We start from the raw sequence: 22,122 nt of genomic DNA, 5'->3' as shown, positions 1-22,122 counted from the left end.
TGAGGAAAGAAGTGGCCCTCTAGCCTCTAAGACCCAGGCATCATCAGTTCTCATTGGGTTCTGGTTCTTCGAAAGCCAGTGATTTGGTGTTATCCTGGAAGAGTTTCAAAAGGTCTCGGTTGTTCTGTACCACCTGACAGACGTGCTCTGGGGTGATGCGCTTTCTGCACTTGCTGTGGGCTTCCTCTCCAGCCAGGACCAGGATGTTGGAAGTGAGGTACTCCAGTACACCAGCAAGGAACACAGGTGCAGTAGCGCTCAGACGCTGGGCACAGTTTCCCTCTCGCAGGAAGCGGTCTACCCGGCTAACAGGAAATTGCAGCTCTGCTCTTGTGGAGCGAGATATGTTCCGTCTTTGCTTTTTCCCAGACATGGTGGTTGTTTGATGGGTTTAGCTCAACGCTACTTCTCTTCTGGCCTGAGTCTCTCCAAACACCACCCACATGTTTACCTCTGCTCCTCATGAATCATCAGAGTCCTTTATGACAACCAAGAGGCTGTGATGTCATTGGTGTCCCCTGGACTCTGATCATCCTTCAGTCTAGAAATGTTATGTTACCAAACGGCCCACCTTAGTGAATACATCCCTCCCTTTAGGGAAATTAATTTCACATTCTTATTTTTCACCATCTAGCACAATTTTTATGCCAATGGCAATTGTTTGTTTGTAGGATACATCCTCTGTAATGCATTAGACACTAGTTTTAATCATGTCTATGCTCTTTCCCACCACTACTGAAGTCCTAGTTTACCTGACATGCATAAAATCTTCAGCAGAGGCTCAGCTGGCCTCTACAAACACAATAGTCAATGCGGCTCTTCCTCCTTTTTTAAATATAGTCATCTCAGTGTTCTTAATCAGTATTACTATTTGTATTTCTTTATTTTCCTTTAAACTGATTACAGAATTTGAAAAGTTATTTGACATCTTCCACATACTTATGTGATAAATATATTTTTCTTTTTAAAAAATATTTTATCATTTCTTACAGTTAATTATTTATTTAATAACCACATACTTAGAAGAAACATTTCATGACAACAACATTGACATATTGAATAACAATTTTCTGAGCTAAGATGCATCTTTTTCAAAATTGGTGCAAATAATTGTTACATTTACTGCTGAATTGTTACACTTATACAATATTGTATGCTGTATAAACCCTATAAGACATAAAATTAAATGAGGTTTTAACTTTTAAAAAAGATCTCCATTTCATTATTAAAATACACAGCTTCATACAGAAAAATTCATTTTCAATGCAATTGACATTAAGATGTTTGCACCTGCATTTCTAATCTTTATGTTTTTGGTTATTACTATTGACAGTCGCTTACTTTCTTAACTCCTTGGCCTCTGAGCATGGATATAAAGTCATCAGGTAGATTTCAATTATAATATTTTTCAGATCTACTAATTATTATTATTTTTTAATCATTTAAAAAAATTTGATAACTACATGATTAGAGGGAGCATTTCACTACAGATTTAACATATTCAGTAACATACTTCAGAACAAGAGTACATCTCTTTCACAAGTGGGTGCAAGTTTCTAGGTTCACAGTGAGTTAATACAGTTATACAATATTTATCCCAGTATAAGCCCTGTAAGACGTAAAATTGAATGAGATTTTTAACCTTTAAAAAAGATCTCTTTTTCATTTTAGAATATATTGTTCCTTGCAGAAAGACACAATGTTCTTGCTACTAACACTGAGATGTTGGTGCACACATCTCTAATCTTTATGCATCTGATTATTGCTAGTCATAATCGGTTGCACTTGGACCCTTGGCGCCTATGTATGTCTATGAAGTCATAGGGTGGATATCAATGGTAATGTTTATCACCTCTACTAATTAGCATGACATAAATTTCCATGCTTCCTATCTAGCAGCAAGCACAGGTGTCACTTTGGGTCCTGAGTCAAAATGAACAAGGCAAGTTCAGCACTTGCTGCTTGTGTTGCATTAGTGGAGCTTGTGGACTGTCTATCTGCCATTAAAGTTGTCAAGATGGTGCAATATGAATAACAAAAACATAGCTGGCTTAGGCTTAGAATTTTAGATTTTTAAAAAGGTTTGTTGTAGTCCCTAACATCTCTCTCTTTAATTGTCCTTACCTAGCCAGAGCTAAGGGCAAATAAAGCATAGATTGCTGCTAGTTCAATGCATTTGTCCTTTCTTCAAAGGTTCAATTTTCTCACATTACGAAGACTGTTACTGACTTTCAGGCTGCATCTGGCGATTTCTGTGTGTTAACAAACTTACTCAATATAGTCCATCAATATCAAATGCTAAAGAGTTGTTTTACTTCTCCTTTGAGGGCATACAGTGCATATTCGCAGGGTTACCCATGGACTAGCACAGTAGTCCTCTGCAGGCAGGACTTGCAATTAATGGTTTGCAGAATGCCCACTTCTGTCTGTGTTGATACGAAATTTTAATAAAAAAATGCCTCATGACGTTTCCAAACAGAAATTTCACACTCATACATTCCACGTCTTGGATAGGGGAGAGAAGAGGGGTATACTTTGCAAAACTGATTAAATTTTTGGATAACTTGAGATTCCTGTTTGTTCCAATAAAATGCTCACTCTCAAGATATGATAGCTATTCCAATAGTCCCAAAATTTCCCGAGCATCTCTACCTTTTTGGAAGAATAAATTCAATACTGACCTATTGTATTCAAAAATATACATAAGGACATATACTAGTTAACCCCTTATATTAAGGGGCCTCATAATACAAGTTCTGTCAGTCACAAGACTATACAACATACATTACCTCTCGGCCCTCTGAGATCCTACTTTTGAATGATGGCTTTGACTACCAAAAATGATGTTTTTGGAGCCTGGAACAGGCACAGTTTTAATTCATAATCCATCCGCATTTTTAGAATATGTAACTTCCTCGAATGACATAGAGATATACATCTCTCAAACAATTAATCTTGTTCCTTCCAGAGATGCAGTTGTGAACTGGTTCCCTACCATACTTCATGTCAGATGTTTCAGAACAGAGACTAAAGATAGCTGCAGAATCTCCCTTTGTTAACTGGAAATGATATGTCAGAATTTATTTAACCCAGGTACTACATGCCTTTTCAAACACCAAGAGAAGGTTTATTCTCTCATGATCTGCTCTCTAACCACAACTACTTAAAAGGTCAAACTTCGCCATTCCCAGCAGCAATTTAGGGAACCCTTTCAGGTTGATTTTCTAACACAGAGACAGGGTTGCTGTATTGTTACCAAAGGTAGTGGCATTAGCAAACAAAGTGGAACTCAGCGATAAGTGGTGGCATACTACTCTGTTTCTGGCTCCTCTCTCACAATGAGTAGACATAAATTTTTGGTCCAATTGACAGTATGAGGTTTCCATCTGATTCTTATGGTGGCCTACACTGTAATAGCCACAATGAGGTTTATTTACTATTTCTGAGGCATTCACCAATTGTGTATCCATTTGATCATAAAAATGGGATCAAAATTATTCTATCATGTAGGACATACTTATGGGATGCCTGTATATGTTAGACATCATTAAGCACCCTCCCACTTTTCCTGATTTCAAAAATCGCTGTTCACAACAAACATCTTAGGGCATTTTACATTTCAACATAAACATTACTGCAAGAAACAACTTGACTGCATCTTATATAGGCAGGTTCTGGCCATTGTCATTGTTTACCTTTGCTTATGGCACGTACAAGATGCCTTGAGATCCCTAGTATCCCAGTCTACCTAATTTGAGGCACAAAGCATAGGTCTTTGAACTATTAGAAGATTTCTAGACATCAAAGTTACTCTCATTAGCTATGGTCTGTATACATTTCCTATACACTGACCCTTAGCATCTCTTAACACAGTACTTCAAGGCACAAGGCAATATACATAATGGTCATTCGAGTCTCTGTAACCTTCCACTATGGCCTTCCATTATGCCTTCATCATTACTGACATACATATGCATTCATACATTAAAGCTAAAATTATCCTCCATGTAAAATAATTCTCAGTCTATCATTCAGGGCCTATTCCTTTTCCCTTTAATATCTCTCTAGTGACCCTTACTCTAAGTTTCCTTATCACTTCAAAATTAATCAAAGTGTGGGAATTAAAACATAGTGTTCAATGGTACTTTCATTTACCCTGTGTATCTGACCTAATTGAAGGGCAAAATAATCTCAAACTACTACTTCTACAGTTACATTCTGGCAAATGGACTTCCAAATTGACTTTCTTTAGGCCCTTATTCTCATTAACTTCCAACCTATGGGTTTCCTTCCCCTGCACAAAAATTACCTCCCTGTCTCCATTTCCACAATGACTATCAAGACAGTGATTTTTTTTATAGTATGTGTTAGTCAGATTTCTATCATGATAACAAAAATCCTAAGGCAATTAATTTAAAGGAGAAAATGTTTGTTTAGGTTTATAGTTTGGTGGATTGTAGACTCTGGCCAAGTAGCCTCATTCATTGCTTTGGGCCTTTAGAGACATAGTACATCACAACAGCAATGCATCAGAGAACAAACCATTCATGATCCATGAAGCCAAGAGTTGGGCCATGGTCCCACAATCCCCTTAAATGATAAGGCCCTAATGACTGAACAACCTTTCACAAGACCGAGCACCTTAAGGTGCCAGTGCCAGCGGCCAAGATGGACAGTACCTGAAAGGGGGAGTGAGGATTGAAAGAAAAAACAAGAGACAGAGAAAAGACACTTGGGAGGACTGTCAGTAGAGACTGCAGCCCCGGTTTATTTTAGCTCAGCCTTTTTATACAGCAGAATATCAGAGATAGCCACCGCTTGCTTAACTCAACAGCTTCAACAGCTGTTTTTCCCACCTGTATCTGAGGGTCAAGGAGCAGTCAAATACTTGTTGTGAATTCCACCATTTAACCATCTTCCCTAAATTATAAACACATTCTTCCTGACTTGGCAGATTAGGTACTTGTGTGCAAAACACAAACTCTAAGTAAACAAGCAAGCCTGCCACAGCTCAATGTGGCTGTGCTTATATTAATAGCTCCCAACATTAAGGGCCCTCATTATTCCCTAAAAGCGCCACACTGGAAACCATGCCTTTGTAGTTCACAGGCCCTTGAGGCACATTCAAAATCCAAACTACAGTCCACTAATTCTTTCAAATATCACTGGAAATATGATTCCTCTCTGTGGCCACATTCTTTTCCAGAGGGATGGTGAATGAATTCAAGAGTTTTAATGTCATACAGTTGTTGGATTATTGAAAGTTATTCCCAGTCAATGAGGTAGCTGTGGGACCAGTTTACAGGTATTTTTGCTACCAGTTACTATTCCAAGACATTGAAAATTATAAATCCCATTAACTCTGTAGCACTCTCTAATCCTAGGAAAGAAAGATTAGTGCCCCAGGTCAAGCTACAAGTACAGTATAGATAACCAAAATATGTAAAAGTAACCTGTTATTGCTTAAATAAAACACATTAGAAAATGACTGATCACATGCTTGAAGAAACCTTCTCCTGTGACCCCAAAGCCTCAATCACAACAACCCATTGTTAATTCCTCAGTACCATGCAGGACTTAAATACAGGCCTACTGGGTAATTCTGCTCACCTATAATAGAGCTGCAGTTGGGTTTGTGTCTGACTGTTTTTGACATGGTCCCTCACAGTCAGGTGATACATTATTTCTAGTGACAAAGAAACCAAATTAATTGTGTCTTAAACCAATGGATGGTCATACAATGATCATTTCTCAGGGCAATGCTAACATACCTGAGACCCACTTGCTACTACCTGCACATCCTTCAGGGGGTCAGCATCTCAGCAGGAATATCTGCCAATAAGAGAAGCTCCACTTGCATCAGCATCTCTTGAAAAGTTATCAACATAGCCACTGATATTTTCATAACACGAACAATTTTTACTTTATTAACTGTATGTTCTAAAATTAAACAACTTTATTTTACATTATCATGCATCTAAGCTGTTAATATTATATACACAGATCCTGTGGATTGTCTAGGTATTTCACAAAAATTCACAATACCTTTGGCCTATACCAGTCATAACACTGTCTATACTTGTTGGATGAGTTATGGAAACATTCATGACTCAGATACACTTTGCATTACGTACCACAGCCTGTAAGACCCACATGACTTTATGGACACTTGCAAAGAAAGATCTCAGGATGCCCATTTTAGGAGCATGCCAAATAAGTGCGCACACAGTAGGTAGTCTCCAAACTTTCAGAGAAAATTAACCTGAGTTATTAGCCACTTGGAAAGTATACCCAAGACCTGCTGAAAGAGAATCACCCCAGCCAAAGAGCTTGTCACTGGTGATGCCCGTGTTACACTCATCCACATGACCAATGGACTGGAATCTGGATTTGGTCACATATTCCTACATTGTGACTATTACTTCAATTCATAAACATTCTGCTGTGTGGTCTTCATTTAAGGTGACATGAAGAAACATCCACTCACCTCAGATGGAACACTAATGAGAAACAAAGTAACAATTCCACTCAAATTTTGGTTGGTAAGCCAATGAGTTTTATTGGATTTCTTACTGGAACATTGGTGAAGGATGACTTACAGGACCATGGGAAATTTATGGATATCTACACCTGAGCAACTGTTCACTATAAATTCTTGGATAGGGGTTATGTCTTGTAAGTACCTCCTCCTACCAATTGCTAATTTCCTATAAATCCTGAGGTAGGTAGGTGGCTTATGACCCCTTCTTCTTAGCAAACTTTAACTGTCTACAAATCCTTGAGAAGGGCCATGGTCCCATAAACCCTCTTCCCTAGCAAGAGTTAATGTATATAAATCTTTGGGAAGGGGTGGGACTTCATGAGTTTCTCTTTATCTACATGACAGAAAGTTCATGTGCCCAAGCTTGTTCAGGTTTCCTTCAGGTAATCAAAGCTGAGGACAGATCAAGAAGGAAATAGTAAAGTTATGCCTCGATGACAGTGTTCCACAGTATCTGGCATATCCTATATTATCTCCACATTAGCCTGGGTGATCTCTTTTCCAAATAGTGTAATTTGATGTTTGATTTTCTGTGTTAACTTACATGGTTCTTAGTGCTAAGCTATTTGATCAAACATTGTAGCTGTTTCTGTGGAAGTGGATTGTGTGTGTGTGTGTGTGTGTGTGTGTGTGTGTGTGTCTGTGTCTGTGTGTGTGTGTTTAAGAATAAGGTTTAAAATATTTCATCCTGGATACTTGTAGGCACATGACTGAGGCTAGGGGATACTAGAAAAAGTTTCATGACTAAACTGTGAAGCGTGTATAGTGAAAGACATGACGAGAAGTGTTTGAGTAGAGAACACTAGTCTAGGGAACAGATCATTAAGAAGAGCCACGTGATTTCAGAGAAGTCATGTAATTATCCTCGGTGTGTAAATAACTCAAAGGGGGAATACAACCACATCATAGGAGTACTATGACAACTGGAAAGCAGAACTAAATGTTAGGAACAGGAACATCCCCATTCCATCAGTTCAGTTGTAAGGGACATAATCAGAACAAAGTTAAATTTTGCACCTGAGCCAGCTGGAGTAACTGCATAAGGTTGAACATGACCCACAGTTGGAGCCTTTTGCTCTCAGTGCAATGTGTAACTGAATACAGTACAGAAAGAGATCTCACACCATCCACTCAGAGGATTAACTGGAGAGCTGACATGATCTGGGCAAATAATAGGAACTCCAAAATATTGTGCACAAATAACCTGATATACCTATACCATGTGTATTAGTTACTTTTCTTTTGGTGTGATAAGACACCACACCATGACCAAAGCAAGTTATAGAAGAAAGAATTTATTTTACTTCTGGTTCCAGAGAGATTAGAGTCATGATGTTGGGGAATGCATGGTGGCAGAAGTCGCTAGAGCAGGAATCCGAGCAATCACATCTTCAAGCAGGCACAGGAACCAAAGAGAGACTGTAAATCTGTCAAGCCTTAAGAATTCTCAAAGCCTGCCCCCAGTGATGTGCTTCCTCCAGCAATGTCACACTTCCTAAGATCTCCCTAAACAGCACCACCAACTGAGGACAAAATGTCAAATACTTGAAACTTATGGGGGACATTCTCATTCTAACTACCACATTCCCATTCTCTGGCCCCATAGGCACATGATCATATAAAATGCAAAATGCATTTAGTTCATAAAAGTTCACAGTCCGAGGTCTCTTTTGAGACTGAAGGCAATATTAACTGTAAGCCCTTGTAAAATCAAAAGACAAATTACATATTTCCAACATACAATGGAACCAAATACACATTCCTATTCCAAAAGAGAAGAATGGGGGCATACTGAGGGAATATTGGACCAAAGCAAGATCAAAACCTAGCAGGGAAAACATCCAATCTGGTAGCTCCATGCCTGACTTTTGGAACTCTACTTCCAAAGGCCTTGGATTGCTCAGCCTCTCCCACTTTACTACCCGCAAGATATATCTCTCTCTTGGGCTGGTACCATTCTATGTATACAGCTCTGCCTGCCAAATATCTCATGCCTCTGTCATCTTGAGCATATTAGGCTCTCCATTACAGAGCAGGCTTCACCTTAACAGCTCCATGATATGGTCTATCAGAGACTTCTTTATACAGGGATGCCCATGCTTCATGCTGTGTGGTCTCAGTGGCTCTCTGACACCACAGAGGAAGAACTGACAGCTTCTTGCATCTTCACTCTTGCATTTTTCATGCCTCTGAAGCCAGCACCACATGAATAACACTGCCAAATTCAACTACTAGTCTGGAATGGAGCCTGGCCTGCTTCATCCACATTAGCAGCTTTTCTATGCTGTGATTCTTTTTAGGAGCAGAAAAGCCCTCAGGCATTTTCCTTTCACAAGTGGGAGGCTTAGCTGGATGTGGTCTTGCCCTGAAGGTACTCTTTCCATTGTTTAATTATAAATCTGTAGACTTCTCTTTGACAGTTCTACTCTCCTAATCTACAAGAGCCTCTCCTTCAGCACATGCCTAGTCCCTAACATTAAGCTCCCTCTTCCTCCTGTACTTTTGCTATCCAAACAGTACATTCTACATTTCTTTATGCCACTTTTGTTCTTTTTCCGTGTAGATCTATATAATATTCACCATTAATAGCCATGCCATCATTTCTACATTAGGCTGTCTTGAAACCTACTCTGATGAAGAAATTAGTCCATTGCTCTTCAACTTAACCTTAGGCAAGCTCTAAGGCTGGGAGCATCCAACAACCAGATATTTTACCAAAGCATCCCATTTGCTGCTTAAGTCCTTATTTTCCTCTGGAACTACTTTGCTCTCAGCACTACTTTATTATAGGTTCCTACTACAGTGGGCTTTTAAGCCCTGCTTAAAGCATTCAGTAGCTTTTCTAATCCAGTATTCCAAAGTTTTCCACATTCCTCCAAAAACCCACAGGATCAGGTTCTTCACAACAGTCTAGTTTCTGGTACCAAATTCTGTATTACTTACTTTTCTGTTTTTGTAATAAAACACTATGACCAAGGGAACTTATAAAGGGAAGAGTTTTTTAAGCTTATGGTTCCAGAGGGTTAAAGTCCATAATGGTGGGGAAGGCATGGTAGCAGAAGAGGCGGGCACAGAAAGCCAAGTGAACATATCTTCAAGCAGACACAGGAAACAGAGATAGATAGAAAATCTGGCAAGGCTGAAGAATTCTCGAAGCCTTCCCCCATGATGTGCTGCCTCCAGCAAGGCCACACCTCCTAAAACCTCCCAAAACAGTACCACCAACTGAGGACAAAATGTCCAAATACTTGGAGCCTACAGGGGATATTCTCATTCAAATAGCCACACCATATAATGAGGACATATAGAAGAACATCTTCAGACCATGAGGTTATTATTGTAGTAAAAATGGAGTATGAAATTTCCAACAGGAACATCCTTATGTAATTGGTGTAGTTCCTGTAAATGGTCAAGGAATTTAAAAAAGAAAACAGGGTCTGGAGAGATGGCTCAGCAGTTAGAGCACTGACTGCTTTTGTGAGGACCTGGGTTCAATTCCCAGCACCCACATTGTGGCGATGAACTGTCCTTAACTCTGGTTCCAGGGGAATCTGAAGCCCTCTTCTGACCTCTGCTGGCATTGCATGACATGGGTGCACTCACATGCAGACAATACACTCATACACATAAAAAAATAAAAAAAATAATAAAATATTCCAAAAAATAAAAAAACAAAAGTGCATTATCAGTGCACTTTAGAGCTTGGAATACAATGTGAGTGAGACAAAGAGTAACATCTTCTATCATCACTGCAATGGTGCTAATGGAAAGTGGGTGAAAATGGGGAAAAGAAGGCCCTTCTTATACTATAGGTGCAGTTGTATAACTGAACATAGAACATGAGTGAGTTAAAGATCAAGATCTTTCTTTATCTAAATGGTATAATTAAACAGAGGATTCAGAATTGTTAAAGGAATATATCCACACTGTTAAGGTAGGGCTTTCATTGACCTGAATATGCAAAAGAAGAAAAACAGATCCCTTCTCCATCACTGGAGTGGTATGATGGGACAGCAGCAAATGAGAGGACCACAGAGCATAGTGTTTAATAGCATAATTGAGCTCAGTATGTAAACAGAGCAAAGATGAAGAGCTTTGCTCCATTACCTACACAGTGTACTTGGCTAGGGTTTATGAATAAGACAAACAGGAATATTTTAGCACTATTAGCATGCCTATATGGCTAGATAGTGTATGTAACTAGGCTGAATGGAGAATTGAGTAGGGTACATGATCAGGGAAATTAGTAGGAGTACCAACACTCCACAGTGTGGAGTGATTGGGAAAATACCTAGTCATACACTGATCTGCTAGGCTCAGCATTCCTGCTTTCTCTTCTACTTGGGAAAAGCCCAGGGTGACTTTGATACACGCAATGTACACCCCTTCCAAGTCCCTAAGAATTATAGTGCTGCTCTGCGACATCCTCAGAGAATTACAAATCTGCCTTCAAATAGTGTGATTTACAGTCATGGTGTCATAAACCATTTCACCCTCAAGACACTGATCTGTTTTCCAGGGTGTAAGGTGACCTGCTGGACACTGCTGTGGTAGTTAAGTGAGAAAGCAATTCTTTCATTCTCCTCAGAGTCTGACGTGTTTGTTTCATAATATATATCAGTGTAAACTCTCAGAGAAGATGCCCTAAAACTTCAAACACTGGGATTTTCGAAGACATAGAGTCTGTCACAAATATGCATAATGGATCCAGTGGAATTTTAGTGACCAATGTGGAAACTAAGTCAATGACCTAGACCCAGACAATATCAGAATGACTAAAAGTCATCAAGACTATGGCGCCTTGAAAAACTGACGTTCAGTACAAAAAAGAATGGATAAAAGAATAATCCTGGCCACAACAGGAACTGTATTGACAGTTTCTGCTGCTGTAGCCAGGAAGTCATGGCTATGAGCACTGTGTCTTTCTCGCCCTTCTGGAAGCAATCCCTATGGTGACCTCCAAGATGTCAACAGAATGATTGCAAGAGCAAGCGCCATTCCTGGATGCTTCTTCTCTCTGGGAATGGAGGGGTCACCTTAACGTCAAAGTTTTGGACTTGAAATTAGATAAAAGCTTCCAGTTTACCACAGAGACATCATTTTAAAAGATGTGTTTCCCACTACATTATCATGTGTTGTTAAATGTGCCAAACATAAAGTAGAATTAGGTCATTCTTTTAGTGGCGCTCATGTACAAGTGTTTCAGAGTGACCACGGGATTGAATCATCTATCAGGGAGTTTGTCCCTGAAGAAAACTGAAATGGACTCTGTAGACTGTACACAAACACACACGCATGCACTCATGTGCACACACACATACATTTATGCATAACAATATTAAAGAAGTCAAAAAATTGAATCAGAGTATTGTGGAGCTGGGAAGAGTTAGAGGGAAGAGGGATGGAAATTATGTAAATTCAGTTCTCATGAATAAAATTCTAAAAAAAAAGAAAAAGAGAAGGAAATCCAAAAATATAAAGTAAGTCAAATTAGTTTCCATGGAGGTAGACATGGTGATCATGAAGAAAGGAAAGGAAGAGAATACAGGTTATAAAACAAGATAACACTGAGGAGTAGAGTCAGGGTTCAGTAGTGCTACTTTGGATAGAGGGCTCTGTGTGTGTGTGTGTGTGTGTGTGTGTGTGTGTGTGTGTGTGTGTTTGTGCTCTATTGCACAGAGTGCACCATCATGGGACAGTGGGACACTGAAATCTAGCCTGCATTCCTTTCTCTGATGGAGGTCTCCATGCCGCATCTCCCAGGGACTCTCCTTTCACTCTTCAGCTCACAGGGGATACTTTATTCAAAAAATTCACTCTCCTAAAACCAGTCTGTTTTCATGCAGGAGGCGCTGGCTCTTCCTAATTCAGTCCCCAGAATGACAACTTTCATTCCTGAGACGTGTTTCTATGGAGAACTTGTCCTTGTCACAGTGAAGCCAGAATCTTGATCGCCCACCAGAAAACAGACCCCCTGACCTACACAAAAGTGTTGTGTAATTTCTTGGTGATCTAATTTGGAGACACCAAAAGAAATGGTAATGTAGGACAGCTGGATCATTCTGCCTGTTCCAGAATGGTTAACAAACTGGGGGATTCTGGGCTACCATGGTCCAGAGGTGCCTTTCACTGGCCCTGTCGCCTTTGCCCCCTCCTTAGGATCTGGCCTGACACTGTTGTAATCCAGACTTGATCTCTCTCTCTCTATCTCTCTTTCTCTCTCTCTCTCTCTCCTCTCTCTCTCTCTCTCCTCTTCTCTTTTCTCTCTCTCTCTCTCCCCCTCTCTTCTTCCCTCCCTCTTCCTCTAGCCTCCCTCTTCTCTCCTAATTCAGTCCCCAGAATGACAACTTTCATTCCTGAGACGTGTTTCTATGGAGAACTTGTCCTTGTCACAGTGAAGCCAGAATCTTGATCGCCCACCAGAAAACAGACCCCCTGACCTACACAAAAGTGTTGTGTAATTTCTTGGTGATCTAATTTGGAGACACCAAAAGAAATGGTAATGTAGGACAGCTGGATCATTCTGCCTGTTCCAGAATGGTTAACAAACTGGGGGATTCTGGGCTACCATGGTCCAGAGGTGCCTTTCACTGGCCCTGTCGCCTTTGCCCCCTCCTTAGGATCTGGCCTGACACTGTTGTAATCCAGACTTGATCTCTCTCTCTCTATCTCTCTTTCTCTCTCTCTCTCTCTCATCTCTATCTCTCTCTCCTCTTCTCTCCTTTCTCTCTTTCTCTTCCCCTTTCCCTTCTTCCCTCCCTCTTCCTCTAGCCTCCCTCTTCTCTCCCTGCTTGCCCCGTCTTTTCTTTCTTCAAAAACTACAGCTATGCCCCTGAAAAGTTAGTGTAAGAATAATCCACTTATTCAAAGGAGACAGAGCCAGGCTGAACAGCTGCCGATCTATTCACTCCTAGGCCTATAAGTGATCTTCTACTAATGAACCATAGCTGACTCTTTTAGGGTACAAGCCCCATCCTTGCTGCCTTAGCACTGCAATGCGAGCTCTGATAACTTCCAATTATTGAAGAACTTTCCTCGGCAACCAAAACCCTCTCTACCTGCTCATTTTAGCTTCAAAAGCCATGAAATTAATGTTCTGAGATGCAACCCTCAGCCAATAACTAGTGAAAGATTAATGTCCAAGTAGTCCTGACCCCTGAGAAAAGATAGATTTGAAGTATGGCCAAACTTTATTTAGTTTCATATGAGCTTTCTTTTTTGACCTGAGCTCAAACTTGGACTTCATATCCTTCCTTCTAGATCCAGTTTTAGAAGCACTTCTACTGAGTTAGTTAAGTGGGAGTCCTTGTCCTCTCTATTTGATAACACCTGATTTTTAATCAAATTCCTCATCCCCCACCCTTGGTGTCAGATAAAGCTGGTGTGTCTTCAAGTCTCATGAGCCAGAATCCCTTACCTTTGGCATTTCCTGTTTTCTCGGTTAAATGTACACTTGCCCGTTGTATATTTAGAACTGACCCAGTTATATAACAATGTATCTTCCTCCATCAAAGAATAGAGTTTCTTATAGTAAAATCGATCTTCATTGCTTTAGTTTTATCCATTCCAGTTTTCTTTAACAGGCATGTACCCCAAATTGACTCTCAGAATTCCTCCAATGGGATTGAAGTCTGGTCATAAATCCACAGTAGTAACTGGCTAGATACTATAACTTTTGTTGGCTTCCTGTTTCTCCCCAACTCCTCTATTTTCTGTGATTATCGCCATGCTAGCTAGTTCTATTTATACTTTGACTTCACCTCATTTCTGCTTATAAGGAACCCAGTTTGAGACATTGTTTCAGCAACCTCATCCATTGTCAGATGATTGTCATTAATAGTATGATGTTTAGCCAAGGTTATATTTGCTCTTTGATGCATAGCATAGATAAAATTTACCTGTTTGCTATGACCATTGTAAAGCAACTATAATACTGCAGGCACTTATTTCCATTGTCTATATTGCAGTGCAGCACTAAGTTCATTTAAAATGGTTAAGAGTTCTGCTTTATGACATGTGAGGATGCTGCAGAAAGACAGTCCTTGCCAGGCATAGTAACTCATGCCTTTAATCTTAGAACTAGGGTTGCAGAAGCAGGCATATCTCTGTGAGTTCAAAGTTAGCCTTGTCTATATAACAAGTTCTAGGCCAGCCAGTAAGACCCTGTCTTGAAAAAAGACAGGAATTTATGAACCAGGAAAGGAGTTCGCAATCTGCTCTCTTGGCATCATGATTTTAAACTTTGTAGCATCCAAAATTGTGAGAAACAAGTTTTTGCTATCTATGAGTTACTCAGTTCATATTGTTTTGTCACAGAATTAGAAACAAAGATGTATATTTTACACAATGAAATACAGTAATCCCCCAAATTGCCTAAAGTTTAATGTTAATTTCCTCACTGACAGAAAATAGGCCATTAATTTTCCAAGGAAATGTAATCTGAAAAAATAAGTGCTTAATTAAGTAAGCATAAATTAAACTGGTGATGAGCTCCTGTGTAAAAGCAAAAGGTATATGAAGAAAGGTCTGTACCCAGACTGATCACTCCATAGCTGTCCAACCCATCATGACTCCACTTGCAATGTGAAATGAAACATACCACATGGCAAAATATAGGATATCACTTTAGAACATTTTATAGTCTCTAAAGAAACACCTTGTGAGGACGCACATTGGGGTAGGTCTCAGTTCCTTCCCGCAGAAATAACAGATTAGAGGATCACAATATTGAGTACTTGGGAGATGTTTGCAGTGAATCATCAGAAAATATGCAGGATATACATCAATACTATGTGCTGCTGTAGAATAAGAACAAGTTTTAAAAAATTAAAGACATGCTCTTCTTATAAGAAATTACACTTCCCTACCAGGCTTTAGAAAAAATGATATCAAATTCCTTCATTCCATCATTAATCCTCAAATAGCTAAAATTTATAATATTGGAATCATGGTTCACAGTGATGCAGGCAAAACTACCACCACAGAAAGAATACTGTACTATTCTGGATATACCAGATCAACTGGGAGATGTTGATGATGGAGAAACACTGACAGATTTCATGGCTCAAGAGTGAGAAAGGGGCATTACTATTCAGTCAACTGCTGTGACGTTCAATTGGAAAGGATACAGAATCAATATGATTGATACACCATGTCATGTGGACTTTACCTTGGAGGTTGAGCACTGCTTAAGAGTGTTGGATGGTGCAGTGACTGTGTTTGATGCCTCAGCTGGTGTAGAGGCCCAGACTCTCACAGTGTGAAAGCAAGTTGATAAACACAAAATTCCTCGAATCTGTTTTTTAAACAAAATGAGTAAAACTGGCATAAGTTTTAACTATACAGTTGGAAGCATCAGGAAGAAGTTAAAGGCAAAGCCTCTGCTTTTATAGCTGCTAATTGGCAAAGCCAAAACTTTCAAAGTAGTGGTAGATGTAGTAAGTAAAGAAAAAACTTCTTTGAAATTCTAATTCAGCTGATGGAAAAAGACTTCAAGGGAAAGCCCCTCTTGGAAAAGACTGATCCAAAATTGCTGAAGGAGACAAATGAAGCAAGGAATGCCTTAACTGAACAAAAGGCAGATCTAGATGAAGAATTTGCTGTCCTGGTTTCAGGAGAATTTAGTAAAAATTTTGATTTGCTACCAGCTGAAAACCTGCAGACTGCTATACACAAAGAACCATTGGCTCAGGTAGCAGTGCCTATGCTTTGTGGGAGTGCCCTGAAAAAGAAAGGTGTACAGTCCTTATTAGATGGCATTACTGTATACTTCCCTTCCTCTGAAGAGCGCCAGTATGAATTTTTGTAGTGGCATAAGAGTGACTTATATGCACTGGCATTTAAAGTTCTCCATGACAAGCAGCAAGGACCTCTGGGGTTTTTGTTGTCGTTGATGTTGTTTGTTTGTTTGTTTTTGTGTATTTACTCAGGGACACTAAAGCCCCAATTGGACATCCATATTATCAATAGAAATTGCATGGAAAGAATGAGTCTCTGCTTTAGCCATTTGCCGACCAACACGTAGAAATCCCTTCACTGGCTGCCTGTAACATTGCTTTGACTGTTGCGCTTAAACATACTGCCACTGGAGACACAATTGTCTCTTCCAAGTTCAGCACATTAGCTGCAGACCATAAAGCTGAAAGACGGGGAGAAAAAAAAAATAGACGAAGCAGTGAAGCAGAGAGACTTTTGTTGGCTGGGGTGGAGATCCCAGAACGTGTTTTCTTCTGTGCAGTAGAAAACCCCACCGATGGCCAAGCAGCCAGATTTGGATCATGTGCTGAAAGGCCTTCAGCGTGAGGACCCCAGTTTGAAAGTGACGCTAGATCTGGACTCTGGACAAACCATCCTGTGTGGTTTTGGGGGAGTTGCATATTGAAATTATCCACGACTGGATCAAGAGAGAATATGGCCTAGAAACCTACCCAGGGCCTCTCTGCAGGTGGCATACGGGAGTCTGTCCAAACTCAGTTCTTACCACAGATACCTTAGAACGTTGGGAGATAAACAGCATCTTGTGATAGTCGAGCTGGAAGCAAGACCAGCAGAAGTAGAATCTGTCATGCCAGTGATTCTGCATGCTGACAGCATCAGCGAGGACCTTCTGCGGCTGCCCCCAGAGGTTATTGAAAATGGAATCCACAGCGCATGCCTTCAGGGACCTTTACTTGGATCCCCTGTTCAAGATGTGGCAGTTACTTTGCATTCACTGATAATTCATCCTGGTACCTCCACAACTATGGTTTCTGCCTGTGTCTCAAGATGTGTTCAAAAGGCCCTGAAGAAAGCTGAGAAGCAAATATTGGAGCCTCTGATGCATCTTGAAGTCACAGTGACTACAGATTACCTCGGCTCTATCCTGGCAGATATAGCACAAAGAAGAGGGGACATTCAGGAAATCCAAACTTGCAAGGACAACAAAATTGTTATTGGATTTGTTCCTTTAGCAGAAATTATGGGTTATTCAACTGTGCTTCTAACACTATCCTCAGGCTCGGCTACTTTTGCCTTAGAATTACCTACTTATGAGTCCTCAAGACCAAAATTCACTGCTCAACCAGAGAAGCTGTGCTTTGTAGGTCCTTGGAAATGCAAAGAAAGGCTGAGGCACTTTCCTGCATCACTCTCAGTGAGAATGCTTTATTCATTGGACAATGAACAACTAGATTGGTTCATGGAAAGGACTTGATGAAAGCTGTAACATGATGGCCCGGAGCTGTTCATTGTAACACATGCTGAAGCATGCACTTTGTCTATAGGGAGTACATGTGACTGCTCCCTCCTTTGAAGGTGTTCCTGGTGAGGTTCAGCCCTTCGGAGTATTGTGAGTGACATCACAAGCCTTTCCTTTTATTTTTTTTTTAAGATTCTCTCATAAGAAAGACGCCCATCTTCAGTGTGTAGTACAGGTAGAGATTTAATCAATAAAAAGATGGTTTATTAAAAAAAAAAAGGAAGCACCTTAAGCCAGGCGTGGTGGCACACACCTTTAATCCCAGCACTTGGGAGGCAGAGGCAGGTGGATCTCTGTGAGTTCAAGGCCAGCCTAGTCTGCATAGTGAGTTCCAGGCCGGCTGGGGATACAGGGAGACCCTGTCTCAAAAGGACTATATATATAAAAGAAATACCTTGTGTAGACACTGATAGTAATGGGTCGATCAAGGATGTGATTATCCCTTCCTAATTTACCTATGATAAAGTAGGATCCACACTTCTGGACACACTGGTACAGTAGTAACAAAGGCCTACTAAGGGAAATCTGACTCCTGGTCAAGGATCTCTGGCCTTGAGGGAGACCTAACGTACCAGTTGGTCAGGGACAGTGAACTTAAGGGACTGGCCCTCAGGAAGATGGGACCTCCCCTAGGATGGCAGCTTCATCTTAAACCATGCTGTGGAAATAGGTGAAATAATTATGCCTTTAAAGAGATAATGTATTTTTCCTTACCAGAATTCCCATCCCCAGCTGAGTCTTATATTTAGCACAGTCAGCCATGCTTCTTCAGAAGTCCGTCTCTCTTTTTTGAATTACTTTCTTTTTCTTCTTTTTATTTCTGTTCTAAGCATGCTTTCCTCAACACTTTGAGCTTCCTTACCCTTTTTCTAAAGACCTCCTCCCCAATCTGTGGCTGTCTGCTGCTATATGGTGGACCTCCTTGCAGGCTTAACTCAAGCAGCATGACTTGGTTTTTTGTTCCCTTCCTTCTTCAATTCTCCTCCCTTGGGTAGGTGCCAAGATTTAAAGCTTTCCCACTCTATTTTTTTTTTTCCTTTGAACCTTTGTAAAATTGTCTGTAAGCTTCCATTTGAATCTGTTCTTAAATTACTCTATTAATGAGACTAAGAACTACAAGGGAAGACCCAGATTTCTACAGTATCATCTGACAACCACAAAGGGACACCCACAAATTTCCAGTAACACCATCAGAAGATGCATAGCTACTGTGCTGGATAGCTTTAGTGTCAACTTGACACACCTGGGTTGAGGGAGTCTCAATCGGGAAATTGTGGTGCCACCCCTGGGCAGGTGGTCCTGTGTTGTATAAGAAAGCAGGTTGAGCACAGGCCAGGGGAGCAAGCCAGTAAGATGGGTTCCTCCAGAGCCTATACTCCAGCTCCTGCCTTGAGGCTCTTGCCCTGAGTTCCTACCTTGGGCTCCCTCAGCAATGAACTGTGACCCAAGGGATGTAAACCAAATAAACCCTTTCCTCCTCAAGTTGGTATTGGTCAGAGTGTTTTGTCACAGTAATTGAAAGCAAACTAGAACAGGGATGCTGCTGGAGACTGTGCCCTGGGGACCCTGTCCAGGAGACTGTACCCAGAGAGTTGTTTGTGTGCTCATAACTGGGACTTCTGGTTTCCTGTTTGGCCTGTAAGAAGGCCTAACAAGTAAAGAATCAGAACAGACTGAAAAGTCAACCACTCTTTTCTGTCAGGGAAGTTGAGGTCACAGGGCACAATGCAGCACCTCATGGGAACCAGTGCTGTGGTTTGAGCTATAACTGATGACAATAGCAGCATATGAAAGTCAGAGAGAAAGAGAGAGAGAGAGAGAGAGAGAGAGAGAGAGAGAGAGAGAGAGAGAGAGATATCTGTGGGACACTTCCCAGACAGTCTTAAGTCTATATAAAAAGTTATTAAGACAATTATTTCTCATTGATGATTTTATTCTTGTGCTGGATGGCTTTAGTGTCAACTTGACACACCTGGGTTGAGGGAGCCTCAATTGGGGAATTGCCTCTATTGGACTGGCCTGTGGCCATGTCTGAAGGGCATCTTCTTGATGAGTGATGTGGGAGGGCCCAGCCCACTGTGGGTTGTGCCACCCCTGGGCAGGTGGGCCTGTGTTGCATAAGAAAGCAGGCTGAGCAGGGGCCAAGGGAGCAAGCCAGTAAGCAGCATTCCTCCATGGCCTGTGCTCCAGCTCCTGCCTCCAGGTTCCTGCCCTGAGTTCCTACCTTGGGCTCCCTGATGAACTGCGTGTGACCTGGGAGATGTAAGACAAATAAACCCTTTCCTCCCCAAGTTGGTACTGGTCAGAGTGTTTTGTCACAGCAATGAAGAACAGACTAGGACAGCTACTAATCCATATTTTAGAACATCATTCTATAAAAAGCAGCAAAAATTCATGAAGAAATTGTAATAACCTAAAAGAAAAGGATTAAAAGCAGCAGCAACAGTAAAAATTGGTCCTGGCAATACAAGCCTGTAATTCAAGACTTCAGGGGATGATGCAGGAGCATCACAAGTTGAAGGCCTGCTTAAGCTACAGAGTGAACTTAAGAAAGCCTAGAAAATGGAGTGAGTTCCTGTCTCAAAATAAAAAGTTAAAAGACAGCTGACAGTTCAGTGGTAGAGCACTTGTCTAGCATGTACCAGGTCCTAGTTTCACAGATTCAATCCCCAGTAGTAGGAAAAAAAAGAAAGAAAAAGAATCTCTTGAAAATCAATACAATAGAGGTGGCAGATAAAAACTTATATAGTTAATTGACTTCAAATGATGGGAAACTGTTCTCCATTACACTAAACTGAATAGCTAATAAGGCATTAGTCTCTTTCTCCCAACTCTCTCTCTCTCTCTTTTTCTGAGTTTTCCTGAAATAAATTAACATTTGAATATGTAGACTGAGTAACTAAGGGTGCCCTCACCCACATGACTGGGCATCATCCAATGCTGAGGTCCCCAAATAGAGAAAGGGTGAGAAATGACAGTGATTCCTCATTAAATTTGACTGACACATTTGTGTTTGCATTGCTCTTTGGCTATTGTGTCTCTTTAGAACTTTGTAGTATTTACTCTCATCCTGGTTGGAATTTCACTGCCAATGCAAAGCAAAGTCCCTGGATTCCTACAAAGTCTGAATTAAAAAGAATGGAGATGATTTAAAGGAGCTTTGAGTAAATACAAGTATTTTTCAGTAAAAGAAAAAAAGTTGGACGTTTGCCTTTCTGTTTGCCCTTATCCTCCTGAAGTGAATCTGCAGCATGTAATCAAGTATGATTTCTCCTGATTACCTCAGAACTAATTAGAAAGTACCTGCCCACCCAAGACCTGCATCTAATTAGAAATATCTGTTAAAAATCCATTTGCATATCTTCAAGTCACATTATGTCATGAGGGCATTTAAGCTGATGAAAACTGACATTTACTACAAAATTAAAATGCATCACATGCAAACCAAGAGTCATCAAAAACTCACAGCTGCATATTTTAGAGACTGTTTTAATTGACAAGATACAGTTGTTTTGTTTCAAGAGGAAAATCAGAGCATGAAGCACAGAACTGTAAATATGCAGCGTCAGAATATCATGACCAGAGACTCAGCTACAGATACTGTGAGTAATGCAGATTCCTAAAAGTGCTTTTCAGCTCTTCTCTTGCCTTGGGGTTTACCTATACCTTCAGAATTAGAGGAAAGTGCCACCCCTCTCCCTCTCTTTTTCTCTCTCTCTCTCCCTTTCTCTCCCCTTTCCCTTTCCCTTTCCCTTTCTCAGCCCACATTTCCTCTCGATCATTCTTACCCTCTCTGTTTTACTTTTGCATTGCTATTTCTACCTATTAGAGATTGAGTACCACATGCTTAAATAATTATTTAGGAACGTGAGGAACTCAGAAACAATTTGTAGTTGCTTCTCAGGATAATGCCATCACTACATGTGACTTTTTCCCCTAAGAATTGGAAAGAGGAGCTGATAAAATTACAGTAATGACTACTGCTTTCCTTTTTTTTTTTTACAATATATTTTACTATCCATTCTTTTTTTATGTGCAGAAGTATTTTGTCTGCACATATGCAGTACCCATACCAGCCAGAGTAGGGCATTGAAACTCCTGGAACTGGAGTTACAGATAGTTGTAAGCCATCATGTGGGTACTGGTAACTGACCCACCCCCCACTCCTGTGTAAGAGTACTAAGTCCTCTCAGTACTGAGCAATCTGTCCATCTCTGACTACCAGTTTCTGTGTGCCAAGCATTTAATACAAAAATCTTTTGAAGTGGGTGCTCTTATTATCTCCACATTAATGATGAATGAACCGGGCCTAAGAGAGAACAATATGCCAGAGTCCCTTCAACTT

General features: G+C 40.5%; 1 protein-coding gene and 1 pseudogene across 1 annotated transcript; one reads left to right on the top strand and one right to left on the bottom strand.

Annotated features, from left to right (window-relative positions):
* Positions 1–43: 43 nt before the first annotated feature.
* On the bottom strand, positions 44–373 carry LOC103747948 (histone H2A-Bbd type 1-like). The gene has a single exon (XM_008850482.1). The coding sequence runs from the start codon at positions 371–373 to the stop codon at positions 44–46; it is 330 nt and encodes a 109-aa protein (XP_008848704.1).
* A 10,543-nt stretch (positions 374–10,916) lies between these two features.
* LOC103747950 lies at positions 10,917–17,622 on the top strand (annotated as a pseudogene).
* Positions 17,623–22,122: the final 4,500 nt, after the last annotated feature.

Source organism: Nannospalax galili, unplaced genomic scaffold, assembly GCF_000622305.1.
Source record: "Nannospalax galili isolate Female #2095 unplaced genomic scaffold, S.galili_v1.0 scaffold1445, whole genome shotgun sequence".
NCBI classification, from domain to species: domain Eukaryota; kingdom Metazoa; phylum Chordata; class Mammalia; order Rodentia; family Spalacidae; genus Nannospalax; species Nannospalax galili.
This window is presented reverse-complemented; position numbering and strand designations above follow the sequence as displayed.